Source organism: Corylus avellana, chromosome 1 (assembly GCF_965113065.1).
Source record: "Corylus avellana chromosome 1, dhCorAvel1.hap1.2, whole genome shotgun sequence".
Lineage (NCBI taxonomy): Eukaryota > Viridiplantae > Streptophyta > Magnoliopsida > Fagales > Betulaceae > Corylus > Corylus avellana.
Genome location: NC_142490.1, coordinates 22,716,096 through 22,732,533, shown reverse-complemented (window position 1 = coordinate 22,732,533; position 16,438 = coordinate 22,716,096). Strand labels below are relative to the sequence as shown.

General features: G+C 34.9%; 1 protein-coding gene and 1 pseudogene across 2 annotated transcripts; both read left to right on the top strand.

Annotated features, from left to right (window-relative positions):
• Nucleotides 1-5,950: 5,950 nt before the first annotated feature.
• LOC132171575 (uncharacterized) lies at nt 5,951-8,899 on the top strand (annotated as a pseudogene).
• Nucleotides 8,900-11,382: 2,483 nt separating this feature from the next.
• Nucleotides 11,383-15,992, top strand: LOC132168432 (uncharacterized). Of its 2 annotated transcripts, XM_059579413.2 has the most exons (3): nt 11,383-14,151; nt 15,440-15,565; nt 15,655-15,992. In XM_059579413.2, exon 1 carries the CDS (start codon nt 11,549-11,551, stop codon nt 14,084-14,086), a length of 2,538 nt encoding a protein of 845 aa, XP_059435396.2. In that variant the 5' UTR covers nt 11,383-11,548; the 3' UTR covers nt 14,087-14,151; nt 15,440-15,565; nt 15,655-15,992. The 2 variants fall into 2 exon arrangements, with proteins under 2 accessions (XP_059435396.2, XP_059435397.2); XM_059579414.2 differs by having other exon boundaries at nt 15,440-15,992.
• Nucleotides 15,993-16,438: the final 446 nt, after the last annotated feature.

The window sequence follows — 16,438 nt, the reverse complement described above, 5'->3', positions numbered from 1 at the left end:
AAAATCAAAGGACGTAAGAGAAATTGAGAAGTCTTATATGTGTTTCACGTGGTTTGGGATGATTATACTTGCACAATACAATTATAATCCCTTACAACTCAATCAAGATCTTAACAATTGTTTTGTTTTGAAATTAACTGGTCCCATTTCAATATTTATTATCCTATTTATTTTTAAGGGTAAAGTCTACTTAATTTCCTTAAACTATCACCCCAATGACAATTTACCCCACAAACTATTAATTATGACAATTTACCTCATAAACTACCAAAACAATAACAATGGAGCCCCCAATGCTAGCAAAATGACAAATTACCCCTATAAAATTTTCAATGGGACAAAAATATCCTTAAAATTTTTTAAAAAAATTAATTTTTTGTTTTTTGTTTTTATTTTAGTAAGGGTAATTTTGTCATTTTTTAAAAATTGAGGGTATATTGTCATTATTTTGGTAGTTTTGAGGATAGATTGTCGCAATTGATAATTTGGGAGGTACATTGTTATTGGGGTGATAATTTAAAAGGGTTAAGTGAATTTTACCTTATTTTTAACAACTTAGATGTGATGTCCGAGCTAGTATTTATTAAAATAAAAGTATTAATTGAATTTTTTAAAATCAATTCATGCAAAATAATTTTTTTATTATGGACATGTGTTGAGAAAGTAATGATTTTTGTAAACTTTATAAGTCAAACCGTCAAGCAATCATTGATTGATTTTGGTGCCGAGATTAATTGATGATTTATTCGGATGATATTATTTTGAGGTTAAATTATGGAATTATTAAGTTAAATAGTAGAATTATTTAAAGAGGGACAATTGAATAAAAATATTAAAAAGACAATTCGAGAGATTAATAAGACAGTTCGGGAGATTAATAAAAAGATTAAACAACAATCATTGTTGTTGTTGTTGGCTTTCTATTTTCCTTTTTTTTTTTTTTTTTTTTTTGAAGATATTTAAGGAATACATCATGGTTATTACCTAAGAAGTTGAAAAAAAGAAAGAAAAAAATGACAGGTGTGCTGTCACCAAGGAGGTGAAAGAAACGTCCAAAAAGAAGGAAAGGAAAACGTGTGGAAAATGAGAAGGATGGTGAGTCATGGCACATCAGGGTTTGAATGAAAACTATTTTATAATTTTTTTTTAATAAAAAAAATGAAGGCTGCATCACAGCATATTAAGATGCCTTAATTAAAGTTTTTTTTTTTTTTTTTTAAAAAAAAAAAAAAAAAAAAAAAGAAAAAAGAAGAAGAAGAAGAAGAAGGAAAACTTTAATTAAAGAAAAATGTCATACATACTTTCAAGTGCTCACTCTCTAATATGACAATGAAGTCATCATGGGATGCCTACATCTACTTGCATTTGTTACTTCATCCAATGATCATTTTTACTCTCACATCTCTCGCGAACTGGAAAAGAAATTCTATTAAAGGTAGTAATTTAGGTCATTCCCGCTTACGGTATGAGAATGTTCCAACTTTCAAAAAATCTATGCAATAAGATCAATACGATGATGCAAAAAATTTGATGGACTCATCAAGAAAATGAGGCAAAAATTCACTCCATGAACCGGAAGATGATGGGGGGTGTTCCAAGGCAATCAAAGGTATGAGTTTCAGAACTTTAGTATGTTTTAACAAAGTTTTACTTACTAAACAATGTTGGAGACTTCTACGACACCCTTAAGTCTGGCGGTTAGAATTATCAAAGTTAAGCATTATCCCCGAGGCTCAATAATCCTAGAGGTAGAACTGTCCATTTGTTAATTATTATGAGATGCTACATCTATTTGTATTTGTTATTTCATCAAATGATGATTTTTATTGTTACGTTAAGTAAAAGTAAGTAATTAAAAATTGAAGAAGGCTAAACTTGGGGACCAAGATTTCTTTTAAAAGGGGAAGAACCCCTTGTTTCCTTCTCAACAAAAGCGAGCTCAAGCTTTATTCTTCAACCCAAGAGAGAGAGAAGACGTGAGACAAAAAGAAACAAGGTAAGGAGGTACGATCTGCGATATAAAATAGTTTAGTACCATCTCCTTTTTAATTAGTAAGCGAGGTACGATCTGCGATATAAAATAAAATTTAGGTGGATAAAAATAAAGTAATTAAGTCATAAGGAGCAAATGGTGTTTAACCCTTTAAAAAAATAAAAATAAAAAAGGGGAATACAAAGGGCGTAGTTGGCTCGGGTAAAGGAAATTAGGGTTGTCAAAATTAAAAATTTTAGGTAGCCAATGAGCTTGGGCTCTAGTGGGCCGTGGCATTTTCTCCCATTTAAATGGAATGGAGAATAAGGTGGTGGGTTCAAACCTACAGAGTGCGTGTGTAACCCTCCTATGTGATATAGGGAAAGTACACTTTATAAACTAAATTAATATGATATTGGAGAGAATGAGGCAAAGAAGCCGTGGTTATGATCAAGTTTTTCCATATTGTTTTCCTATGCAACTGGTAGTAATACAACTCACCTCAACAATACTGTCAAAGTGGGTCCTTTTGAGTTGACTGAAATTGGCTTTTCTTTCTCAAATATTAAATCATTCCATCCCATAATATATGATTTGTGTGAATAGATAAGGCCAAAAATGGTACGAGGAAAGCAACCATGCATATACAAAACAACACATGCACATAAATTATCTATTCAATCATGGATGTGGTCATATGGTATTATGAAAGAAAGAGGAACCACATAAACAGACAAGTCGTAGTTACAGAGCCATGTTATACATTTATATGTGGATTTTTTAGTTTTTATTTATTTATTTTTTTAATGTGTAAAGCTTTTATCGTCCTTAATGGGTAGGCCAATTGACTGGAGACTACGCCTCATGAATCCGAAGTTCTGTCTCCCCATCCCCTTGTCCAGACATGTTGGAAAAAAAAAAAAAAAAAAAAACTTTTACCCTTTAATTAATTAATCTGGAAGGAAGGAATTTACAAAAGTTTTTTCATAGTTTAAACAAATTACCCACGGGTCCCGCACCTGACCCTTTTCATGGATTTGCTATTTTTTTTTTTTTCGAAATTATATATATGGAGAAAATACAATTTATCCTCTTAATGTTTCACTTCATTTGTAATTTGATTTTCAATGTTTAAAAATTGGCAATATACCCCAACAAAGTATAAAAAAAATTTGCAACGTAATCCATCCGTTAACCATTTCCGTCTAATTTAACCAAAAATTTCACACTTGCGGCGTGCGTGCTTTTTTTTTTTTTTCTAAAATTGCCTCATATTTTTTGATGGAATTCCAAAAATGCCAATATTAAAAAAAAAAAAAAAAAAAAAAAAAAAAAAAAAACCCAAATCAAAATTAAAATTAAAAAAAAAAAAAAAAAGAAGGGGTTGGCCGTGGCCGTAGCCATCCCCTTTGGCCATCGGGTGGTCAGGCCACTCCCATCTGGCCGAATTGTGGATGGCTGAAACCATCCTTAAACCCATTGAGCCACCCCCAAATGGCCGGATTGGGGGTGGTGAGCCACACCCAAGTGGCCCCTTAGGGGTGGCTCAAACCCATTGGGGTTGGCTGATCGAGCCACCTTAAATGGTTGGATTGGGGGTGGCAATCCACCCCCACGGCCCATGGGGATGGTTCGGGCACCCCCAAGGGGCCTCTTAGGACAAAATGGGGGTGACTGATCCCCTTTTCCATTTTTTTATTTTTTTTTATTTTGTAATAATTTTCTTTTTAATTTTTTTTAATAAGATATATGTACATGTGTTGCTTTTTTAAGGGTGCTGACGTAAATTTTTGTCAAATTTTATATGAAAGTTAGACATGTACTATCTTTGTTTTTAGCCATTATTGAATTACTATCTATAATACAAAATGAAACTGATTAGACAAAAAATAAAGTTTTTAAACTACATGAGACAAAATACAAAATGTATTTAACCCTTTTGTTAAACCCCCATCCTTAATGAAGGTAGAATTCGATTTCACTTTCTATTAAAATGTTTAGAGAACTTTTCAATTAACTTAACTAGTATATTTGACCAAATCAAAGGCCGCTTTCAAGTAATGCTACAAGTCTTTCTTATGTTACTCTTGTGTCCATTCAAGGATGATGTGGCTTTTAAAATTATTGTTAGACTTATGATTAATCACTATTGAATTTTGATCAAATGGTGATACAAATAAAATTAAAAGGTTATATTGAATTCAATTAGCCTTTGCTCATAACATTTATTTATTTTTTTATTCTTTTCATTGAATAAGCTCCACATCATAACTTGGTATTTTTTGAGGTTTCGGTGTGACATTTATCATATTGATATTTAACATATTTTTCATATCTTAGCAAGGTTATTAAAAAGTAAATATGGTAATAAATATTGGTATGACAAAATTTGAACTACTTGATTTGAAGACAGTAGTTGAGATTTGAGAAAATTTACTTAATAGATCCGTCTAAAAAATATATGAGATCTTGAACCGGTAGAAAATAAATAGTAATACAAAAAGCAAAGGAAAGACGTATTTAACAACGGCTGCTTTTCTATCTTGTTTGAAGTTGAGTCCTTTCTCATTATTCTAGCTTTCGACCAAGGCTACCTTTTCACATATTGGTTGTGTGCTCCGATCATTAGTGACTGCTATCATCAGCTCTCTCTCTTTTTTTTTTTTTTTTTTTTTTTCTTTTTTGTTTGAACTGCTTCTAAGGTATTTAGATATACCAATTTTTTTGACACACTCGATTGTTAAATGGGCCGTTTCTCACTCAGTGTTTGAAAGCATTCTTAAAAATTCTCATTTTCTTTCTTTTCTTAGGACTAGGAGTGGCAAAGACCATCATTTGTAATTTGTGTTTTTTTGTTTGTTCTTCCCTTTTCCTTGTTTCCCTCATATGAAAAAAAAATAATAATAAAAAAAAATAAAAATTTATTTTGACAAGAGAGACTTTCACTTTTTTTCTCACAAAAAAGACAAAACTTATTTTATTACCTTATATTACTATTCAAATAAAAAATTCACAACAAAACTCTTTACCAAACAACCTTAGAACTCTCCGAAAGAAATGCTTACATGTAGCACATTTCAATATAAACATATATTGAACAATACAATAACGCTATGAATTCTAATCTTTTGGTTTCTTGTATTGCATATAAATAAGCATAAACTATTATAACATATGTGATTTCAGAACTCTGAAGATAGATGAAATTGTAGCTTATTTATGGCTAAAAAATAACTGAAAAGATATTAAAAATGTAAAGAGAAAAGAACCCCAATTATAATTTTTTGTGATATCCTTTTTGTTGAGAATTTAAACCAACAAGATAAAAGAAAAAAAAAAAAGTTTAAAAAAAGGAGTGATGAAAAAGTCTTGTAAAATCCGCAGGCTTTTTTTAAATCACAATTTTACTTAAAAAATAGGGTAAAGTCCACTTAACTCCATCAAGTTACCACCCCAATGATAATCTACCCCCTAAACTATCAATTATGACAATTTACTTTTCAAACTATCAAAACAATGACAATGTACCCCCCAATGCTAACAAAATGACGAAATTACCCTTATATAATTTTTAATAAGACAAAAATACTCTTAAAATTTTGAAAAACAAATAAATTTTTGTATTTTTATTTTTATTTTAGTAAAGGTAATTTTGTCATTTTTTAAAAAAATTAGGGGTACATTGTCATTGTTTTGATAGTTTGGGGGGTAAATTATCACAATTGATAGTTTTGGGGTAGATTGTCATTAGGGTTAAATGGACTTTACCCTAAAAAATAATATATTTTTTAAAATTTAAAAAATAAGCCTTAATAATAAAATCTGAAGATTTAGATTTATAGTTATTCATATTTGTAATTTGAAAAAAAAAATATATTTTTAGGGAAAATTAACTTCGTTTTTTCTTTTCTTTTTTTCTCTATAGTATAAAAACAGAAAACGAAGAGCACAAAGCAAAGCGGCTCGGGATGACAATTTGAGAATCTCGAAGGACGTTGCCAGGCAAACAACTTGAAGCTTCTTTCTTTACATTGTTATTTCAGATTACCAAATCTCAATTTTGCGCCATTTCTGTATTTTTTCAATCTAGAGTATTGAGATGCTATCTAGAGTTCGGAAACCTTTAGCCAAACCTCGCAAGTTCATTGCTTTCTTAGAGTTTCCTACATGTATTTGTGGCATTAATGGTGAATTAACCGCGCAAGAGATTACTTCTACACGCAGAAGCCGTTTCTTTGCAAACCCATTAGCCTTTATTGGTCCCAGTGCATATTATTCTTCATTTTCTTCAAGAAGGACTAGTGCTAGTGGGTATGGCAGATTTAAGCAAATGGGTTCCAGAGTTTCTGGGAGTCAGCAAAACTCTAGCTTTGTTATGTTTGATGACGTTAAAGAGCTTGAGGATGAGGACGATGACGATGAAGAAGAAGAAGAGGAAGGAGGGGATTGTAATGATGATGACTTTACGGTTTTGAATTCGTTTAACAGGAATCGTGAACAAAGAGAAGATGTTAGAAGAGACCCTTTGGTGAGAGAGATCTGTAGATTAATTGAACTGAGGTCGAGTTGGAATCAAAAGCTTGAAGAGGAATTGAAGCACTTACTCAGAAGCCTCAAGCCTCGGCAAGTTTGTTCTGTTTTGCGGTCTCAGACGGATGAACATGTTGCTTTAAAATTCTTCATTTGGGCTGATCAGGATTGGAAATACGGGTACCGACATGACCCGGTCGTGTACCATACGATGCTTGAGGTCCTTAGTAAGACTAGATTGTGTAAGGGTGCTAGACGTGTTCTTCGGCTCATGGGGCGCAGGGGTATTGAGCGTCGGCCTGAAGATTTTGGTTATGTGATGGTGTCTTATAGTCGTGCAGGCAAGTTTAGGAATGCAATGAGGGTGTTGTCTTTGATGCAAAAAGCAGGAGTAGAACTCAATTTGTCGATTTGTAACACTGCGATTGATGTTTTGGTGAGGGGGAATCAACTGGAAAAGGCATTGGGGTTCTTGGCTCGGATGCAACTTGTTGAGATTGCTCCTAATGTTGTCACTTATAACTGCTTGATCAAGGGCTATTGTGATATACATCGCATTGAAGATGCCATTAAGCTGATCGATGAAATGCCACTAAAGGGATGCCACCCAAATGAAGTTAGCTACTGTACAGTGATGGGTTTTCTCTGTAAGGAGAAAAGGGTTAAAGAAGTGAGGGAATTTATGGAGAAGATGGTGAGGGACAGTAAATTGATGCCAGACCAGGTTACCTACAATACTCTTATTCATATGCTCTGCAAGCATGGTCATGGGGAGGAGGCTTTGGAGTTCTTAAGGGAAGCAGAGGAGAGGCATTTTTGTGTGGATAAGGTTGGGTATAGTGCAATAGTTCACTCATTTTGTAAGGCGGGGAAGATTGACATAGCAAAAGAATTAGTAAACGAAATGTTCACAAAGGGTTGCATTCCTGATGTTGTGACTTATACTGCTGTTCTTAATGGGTCTTGTCTTGTAGGAAAGGTGGATCAAGCTAAAAGGATGCTTAAGCAGATGTACAACAATGGATGCAAACCAGACACTGTATCATATACAGCCTTGTTACATGGGCTCTGTCAGTGTGGAAAGTCCTCAGAAGCTAGAGAGATGATGAACAGGAGTAAGGAAGAGTTGTGGACCCCAGATGCAATCACTTACGCTGTCGTGATGAACGGCCTGTGTAGGGAAGGGAAATTGTCTGAGGCCTTTGAGTTGGTAAGGGAGATGATTGGCAAGGGTTTTCTTCCAACCCCAGTTGATATTAACGTACTAATTCAGTCTCTCTGCCGAGCGGGTAAAATGCACGAGGCTAAAAAGTTCATGGAGGAGTGTCTGAACAAGGGATGTGCTGTTAATGTGGTAAACTTTACCTCTTTAATTCATGGATTTTGTAAGAAGGGTGACTTGGAGGCTGCCCTGTCATTGCTTGATGAAATGAATCTCAGTAACAAACACCCTGATGCATTCACATATACTACATTGATTGATGCATTGGGGAAGAAAGGTAGAATAGGAGAAGCAACTGAACTTACAATGAATATGTTGAAGAAGGGTGTGGATCCTACTCATGTTACATACAGAGCAGTTATCCACCGGTATTGTCAGATGGGTAGAGTGGAAGATTTGTTAAAATTATTAGAGAAAATGCTTTTAAGACGGTCATGCAGAACAGTGTATAATCAAGTTATTGAAAAGCTTTGTGGTTTTGGAAATCTTGAGGAGGCTGATAAACTCTTGGGTAATGTGTTGAGAACAGCTTCAAGAATTGATGCTAAAACATGTCACATACTTATGGAGAGTTACTTGAACAAAGGGATTCCTTTATCGGCATATAAGGTGGCCAGTCGTATGTTCAACCAGAATCTAATTCCTGACATGAAATTATGTGAGAATGTGAGTAAAAGACTGATGTTAGAAGGCAAATCAGAGGAGGCGAATAAGCTTATGACATATTTTATCTGAGTGTCAAGAACATTTGGGAAGCTAGCGGGAGTATAGATCTGACTTTTCCATCTCATGTGACCAATTAAGTCACACAGTGAGTCAGATATTTCATCCTAACAAGAAATCTTGGACGTGTGATCAGTTATTACTCTCTAAGAGGTTCAGAGAACTAACATTTGTTGGTAGCTCAACAGTTTGAATGTTAATATTATAGATATGGTCATCCTGCCTCCTCCCATTGAACTTACTAGTATTTTTCTATGTCATTTGAATTGTTCAATGGATGTTTTGACCCATTCTTGTTATGATTATCTTTTTATTTACTAAAACTTACTGACAGTTCAACTGGTTGGTCTTTTTGTGTGGTTCTCCACATGTAGTTTTAGCTTCTAAATGAAGAGTTTTTACTGCATATGTTTCTCTTAGTACTGTGAATACAAATGGGTGCTGTTATTTCCTGTTGTCAAACTTTCTGTGTGTGTTCACGTGAGTGTTTGTTTGGTTTGTCCTTGGCAGAACATGATTATTAAACTGGTTATTGAAGATTCTTAACAATGTTCATATTTGACTCTTTTTCACTTTGGCTTTAAATTCAACCAATTATGTAAAAGCCGTTTGTGATAAAAGAGTATCTGCTATTGTTTTCACCAGCTACGTAGTTGATTACTGGATTATAGTAATCTATGTTCTGCATAATATGAATTTCTAAACGAAGAACTAAGTTTAATTCCATAAAAAGCTTAGAATACACAAAGATAATGACAAACTAAATACAAAACTACCTCTGCCTCTGTAGTTCTGTTCATCATTTGCTTTAAGGTCAATTGAAGCAATTATCTCTTATTTGTTTTTGTTTTTAATTTTTTTAAAATTTTGTTTAAAGGCTAAGGGCAGCTGCAGCAATTCCGATGATTAAAAGTAATTGTTCTTTAATTAATGCGCCTAGGGTAGATATGTAGGTGGAACTTACTTCCGAAGTTCTTTTTATTTTTTATTTTTTATGACATAGAACCTTTTTAAGGTAGGGTTACTTTGTGTATTCACTTATGTCGGTTAAATCTCGGACTCATGCAAAGTGCCTCCTCCACCCGGGTTGAGTAATACTTCGGCTTTGTCGGGGGGCTAGCCCAATGAATTGTTTGCACCCAAAGAGATTTGAATCTTAGACTTGATGATAATGTTACCAAGACCAAGTCCCTTACCACTTGAGCCAACCCTTACGGGTGTGTTGTTGTTTTTTTTTAAATGCTAAATTAGAGAACTTGAAAGTAAATGTTGCTTTCCCAGCAAGTAAAACCACTTTTAGAGATTGTAAAGTTAAGAAAGGGAAAATTATGAAGAACCTACCACAAACTGACACTGCCTTTCGCTGGACTTGCCTCACATATAAATTAGTGTTATCATAAAATTAATGAAGAATAAGTGTTAGCATAAATTTAATATAAATAAATTAGATGTGTGGTTATCATTGTCATCATTACCACCTTCTCTCTCTAAAAAAACATGGCAAAAGGGCTAAAGTAGAATTCTTACTCTTTTGAATTGAATGTCACATTAAAACAACAATCATAGAATAGAAGTTAAGAAGCATTCGAAAGGAGCAGCAACACCTTAGGCTCCAATGATTTTCTTTTATTTTTTCTTTTGGTTTTGGGTAAGTCTAGAGAATCGATTACCCTAATAGTGTGTAAAGTATCATAAAGCGATCACCTTTTTATTTAAAATTGAGAGAATCCTATTTCCTTTCCACAAGTGCTTGACGAAATGGGAAAAGAAAAATATTCTTCGGCTTTAGAAATCTTAGAACTATCATCTTGTTTGATGTGTGATACTTATTAAGGAATCATTGTTTTCTCCAAATATCCTTTCTTCTCTTGCCACTATTTTCTTTATCACCAACTCTTTTACAGCCCATCTTTGGCTATGAGCACCTATAGACGCTTTACACTCAATCATTCTGAATAACGCGTGCATCCTCTGTATTATAAGCGTGTTTCAATTTTCCTAGTGTAGGAAACTTTTTGGCTCTGGTTAAGGCAAATATATTCTTTTGACTCGCAATTTTTACCATTACTTCAGGGGTAACACCTTCAATAAGCACATATTAAAAGCAAAGGATCCTCCCGCTATGCCACGAGAACTACGGCTTTTGAAGTTATTGAAGAATAGTATATCATAATTAAGTGCAGAATTTCTGAGACTTCACTTACAAGAGACGAAGAGAGTTCTATTTTCTGGCCCAAAAAAATATCTAAATCTTTCTCATTAATCCGATGGTACCTTCTATGATATGAAGAGATGCAAACAATTCTTCAGTACGTTGGCCATGATATATATATAAAGGGTACTCCATGTGGTGGGGGGTGGGTTTTCAAATCATTTCCAACAAGAAAATCTTCCAAGCCTTTGATGATTTACTTATTAAGTTGTAGACTTACGCAGTTACTTTTTTATCAAAATAATTTACAATTTAACAAGTTTACGAAGAGGACAAATTAAAGCTATTTGTAAGGCTGTAAATTATGGGCGAATGGTTTATAGTGACAGATCTATGTATATCTTGTGTATAATTTCTCTAGACCGTATAGTACATTTGTAAACTTATTTATTCTTAGAAGCTCGAAGTTTGTATTGATGACAGAAAAATGTTATTGAGGATAGTAATTAGTTCAAATCAATATTTATTTTTCGCTTTTCACTGTATTTTATTATGATATTCATTGTTAAAAGTAGTACTTCTAGTTAATTTTAAGTTAATTAATGTGAAAACACTACAGAGAAAACCGTCTAAATTAATTAATTATAAGGGCATTATAATTTTAATTCGGTGCGTTTCAATTTAACACGTGGATAAATTTGCAAGGGAAAAATGCCTCGGTGTCACGTGATGCTCACATGCAACGATTTCTGCCGATACTGGCCGAATCTGACCAGGCTGAAACTCGGAACATTTGGGTAATTTGCAACTCATAATTGACAAATTGAGAATCTCAGAAGGAAGCTGCCAGTGCCAGGCAAACAACTTGCTTCGCTTTCTTACATTGTTATTTCAGATTATAAAATCTCAATTTTTCGCCATTTTTGTGATTTTCATCTAGAGTTCTGAGATGCTATATAACTTCAATTCCTACATTAGAGTTCGAAAAGCTTTAGCCAAACCTCACAAGTTCATTGCTTTCTTAGAGTTTCGTACATGTATTTGTGGCATTAATGGTGAATTCACCGCGCAAGAGATTACTTCTACACGCAGAAGCTATTTCTTTGCAGACCCATTACCCTTTATTAGACCTAGTGCATATTATTCTTCATTTTCTTCAAGAAGCTCAATTGCTAGTTCTCGTTCAAGCACTGGTACTAGGGGTTATGGTGTGGGAATAGGTGAAAGTGATGCTAGTGACGATGGGTATCGCAGATTTTGGCAAATGGGTTCCAGGGTTTCTGGGAGTCAGCAAGACTCTAACGTTGTTGATTTTGATGAAGTGAAAGAGCTTGAGGATACGGATGATGACGATGAAGTAGAAGAAGGAGAAGGAGAGGATGATAATGATGATGATTTTATGGTTTTGAATTCGTTTAATAGGAATCGTGAACAAAGAGAATATGTTAGAAGATATGAGGCTGATGAGGATGAAAAAAGACACCCTTTGGTGAGAGAGATCTGTAGATTAATCGAACTCAGCTCGAGTTGGAACCCAAAGCTTGAAGGGGAGTTGAGGCACTTACTCAGAAGCCTCAAGCCTCGGCAAGTTTGTGCTGTTTTGTGGTCTCAGACGGATGAACGGGTTGCTTTGAAATTCTTCTATTGGGCTGATCGGCAGTGGAGGTACAAACATGACCCGGTCGTGTACTATACGATGCTTGAGGTTCTTAGTAAGACTAAATTGTGTCAGGGTGCTAGACGTGTTCTTCGGCTCATGGCGCGCAGGGGTATTGAGCGCCAGCCTGAAGCTTTTGGTTATGTGATGGTGTCGTATAGTCGGGCAGGCAAGTTAAGGAATGCAATGCAGCTGCTAACCTTGATGCAAAGAGCAGGAGTAGAACTCAATTTGTCAATATGTAACACTGCGATCAATGTTTTGGTGAGGGCAAATCATCTGGAAAAGGCATTGAGGTTCCTGGCTCGGATGCAACTTGTTGAAATGACACCCAATGTTGTCACTTATAACTGCTTGATCAAGGGGTATTGTGATGTACATCGCATTGACGATGCCATGGAACTGATCGATGAAATGCCACTAAAGGGATGCCACCCAGATAAAGTTAGCTACTATACAGTGATGGGATTTCTCTGCAAGGAGAAAAGGGTTAAAGAAGTGAGGGAATTGATGAAGCAGATGGTGAAGGACAGTAAATTGATTCCAGACCAGGTTACCTACAATACTCTTATTCATGTGTTCTGCAAGCATGGTCATGGAGATGAGGCTTTGGAATTCTTAAGGGAAGCAGAGGAGAGGCATTTTTCTGTGGATAAGGTCGGGTATAGTGCAATAGTTCACTCATTTTGTAAGGCGGGGAAGATTGACATGGCAAAAGAATTAGTAAATGAAATGTTCAGAAAGGGTTGCATTCCTGATGTTGTGACTTATACTGCTGTTCTTAATGGGTTTTGTCTTGTTGGAAAGGTGGATCAAGCTAAAAGGATGCTTCAGCAGATGTACAAGCATGGTTGCAAACCGAACACTGTATCATATACAGCCTTGTTACATGGGATTTGTCAGTGTGGAAAGTCCTCAGAAGCTAGAGAGATGATCAACACGAGTGAGGAAGAGTGGTGGACGCCTAGTGCAATCACTTATGGTGTTGTGATGCACGGCCTGCGTAGGGAAGGGAAATTGTCTGAGGCCATTGATTTGGTAAGGGAGATGCTAACAAAGGGCTTTCTTCCAACCCCAGTTGATATTAACTTACTAATTCAGTCCCTCTGCCGAGAGGGGAAAATGCACGAGGCTAAAAAGTTCATGGAGGAGTGTCTGAACAAGGGATGTGCTGTTAATGTGGTAAACTTTACCACTTTAATTCATGGATTTTGTAAGAAGGATGACTTGGAGGCTGCTCTGTCATTGCTTGATGACATGTATCTGAGTAACAAACACCCTGATGCATTCACGTATACTACATTGATTGACGCATTGGGGAAGAAAGGTAGAATAGAAGAAGCAACTGAACTTACAATGAAGATGTTGAAGAAGGGTGTGGATCCTACTCCTGTTACATACAGAGCAGTTATTCACCGGTATTGTCAGATGGGTAGAGTAGAAGATTTGTTAAAAGTATTAGAAAAAATGCTTTTAAGACAGTCATGCAGAACAGTGTATAATCAAGTTATTGAAAAGCTTTGTAGTTTTGGGAATCTTGAGGAGGCTGATAAACTCTTGGGTAATGTGTTGAGAACAGCTTCAAGAATTGATGCTAAAACATGTCACATACTTATGGAGAGTTACTTGAACAAAGGGATTCCCTTGTCGGCATATAAGGTAGCCTATCGAATGTTCTCCCGGAATCTGATTCCTGAATTGAAGTTATGTGAGAAGGTGTGTAAAAGACTGATTTTAGAAAATAAATCAGAGGAGGCAGATAAGCTGATGATAAGTTTTGTTGAGCGTGGACATATTATATCTGAGTGTCAAGAGGATTTGGGAAGCTAGTGGGAGTATAGATCTGACTTTTCCATCATCATTATTTGCTGCTATCATCAAGTGCTTTAATCATGGTAAGTCTCTATTCTTCCATCTTCATGTGACCAATTAAGTTGCCTAGTGAGTCAGATATTTCATGCTAAGTCCATGATGTGTTCTCTTTTCTTGTAACAAGACATCTTTGACATGCGTAGTTAGTTATCACTCTCAAGTTGTTCAGATAACTAAAATTTGCAGGGTAGCTTTCCCGTTTGGTTGCTAATATTAGAGAGATGGTCCTCCTGCCTCCTCCCATAGAACTTACTAGTGTTTTTCTCTGTCATTTGAATTTTTCAGTGGATGTTTTTACCCATTGTTAATATGATTATCCTTTTATTTGCTAAAAGTTGCTGACAGTGATTCTGGTTGGTCTTTCTATGTTATGTTCCACACGTAGTTTTAGCTTCTAAATGAAGAGTTTTATTGCACTTGTTTTCTTTTTCCTTCACTCTCTCCCGTTTTTTTTTTTTTTTGTGGGCTATTGTCAGTTGCAGCAATTCCAATGAGTTAAAGTGATTGTTCTTTTATTAATGTGCCTAGGGTGAATCTGTGGCTGGAACTTACTCCCAAGGTTCAAAAGGAGAAATTATGAGGAACCTGCCATTAAAATATTGTGACAAACAGGCAGTGCCTTTCGCATGGCTTGCCTTGTATATATGTATATTTTTGATAAGTAATTGGATTGGCCTCAAGGCGAGGGGATATGGAGATTCAAAATAGTAACCTCCGCTTCATGAGTTGTGGTCTCCAATCGATTGAGCTACCCTTTGGGATTATTGCCTTGTATATAAATTAGTGTTATCATAAAAAGAAGAATTAGGGTTAGCTTAAAATTAATATAAAGAAGTTAGATGTGTGGTTAACATTGTCATCATCATCACCCTCTTCTCTCTTCCTCTCTAAAAAAACATGGCAAAAGGGGTAAAGTAGAATTCATACTGTTTTGAATTATATGTCACAGTAAAAACCGCGATCATAGAAGTTAAGAAGCATCCTTAAGGAGCAGAAGCACCATAGGCTCTAATGATTTTATTTTTGAGAAATTGATTTGTTGGTAGTCCACTTGCAGTAGGGTAATAGCTATCTTTCATTTTATTTTGGTTTTTGATAAAACTTTTTAGTTCTGGAGAATCGATTACTCTAACTGTGTGTAAAGCATCATAAGTCATCACCCTTTCATTAGTGATTGTTGACATGGGAAAATGAAAAGTATTCTCCTGCTTCAGAAATCTTAGAACCAAGATCATGTTTGATGTGTGATATTTACTAACCCTTCTTCTCTTGCTACTATTTCCTTCATCACCTCAAAATCTGGTTTTGCAGGTGCAGCATGAGAAGTGGGAGCTGTTTTTTCAAACTACGGCAGTCTGACCTCCATAATCTCCAAGCATTTGAGGGTACCTTTGTGGCCTGACTCTCTTACAGCCCATCCTTGGCTTTGATCAGCTTGTGAGTTCTAGTTTTCCTAGTGTAGGAAAGTTTTTAGCTCTGGTTAAGGCAATATATTCTTCTGTCTCGCAATTTTTACATTATTTCAGGTGCAACACCTTCAACTAGCACATTGACTGCCCAGTAAGTTAGCCAGAAGTAAAGCAAAGGAGTTAGCCAGAAGTAAAGCAAAGGATTCTCCCGTTGTACCACGAGAACTTTGGCTCTGGAAGTTATTGAAGAACAGTATATGATAGGCCCAGAGTTCTGAGGCTTCACTTGCTGTTTTGAGAAATAACTATAATAAAGTTACAAGAGCTAGTTGCATATTTGGTTTGGCCCAAGAAGAGAAATGTTGTACACTCTCACCCCACATTATTTTAAACTAGCACATAACTCGCACTATGCGCGAGATTCTTCATTATAATTTAATTTCAAAATTCAAACACATTTTCATCGTACTTTTTTATTATAGGTTAAAAAAAGACATGTAAAAAAATTTATCACGTCTCTTTAAATAAAAGTCTTACTAAAGGTCATATGTTATTGAACATGTTAAATTAAATTAAAACACATAAATTAAAATATGTTAAAATATTTGTTCCCATAGTTTGAAATGAAAAGTATAAAGAAAAAAATATTGCAAGAAGAAAACATGGATTTAATAATAAAAAATATTGCAAGAAGAAAACATGGATTCAAATTATTAAAGCATTAATAGAAAATTAGTAAGTGTGAATAAAATCCTTTATTTATTTATTTTTTATTTTTTTATGAATACAAAATAAAACTAGATCTTTCACTTAACATTTAACGCAATTAAACAAATCATTTCACATCTTGTTCATCGTTAAATTATTTCTTTTGTTTTTCGAAAGCGTTTCTATTCCCTTT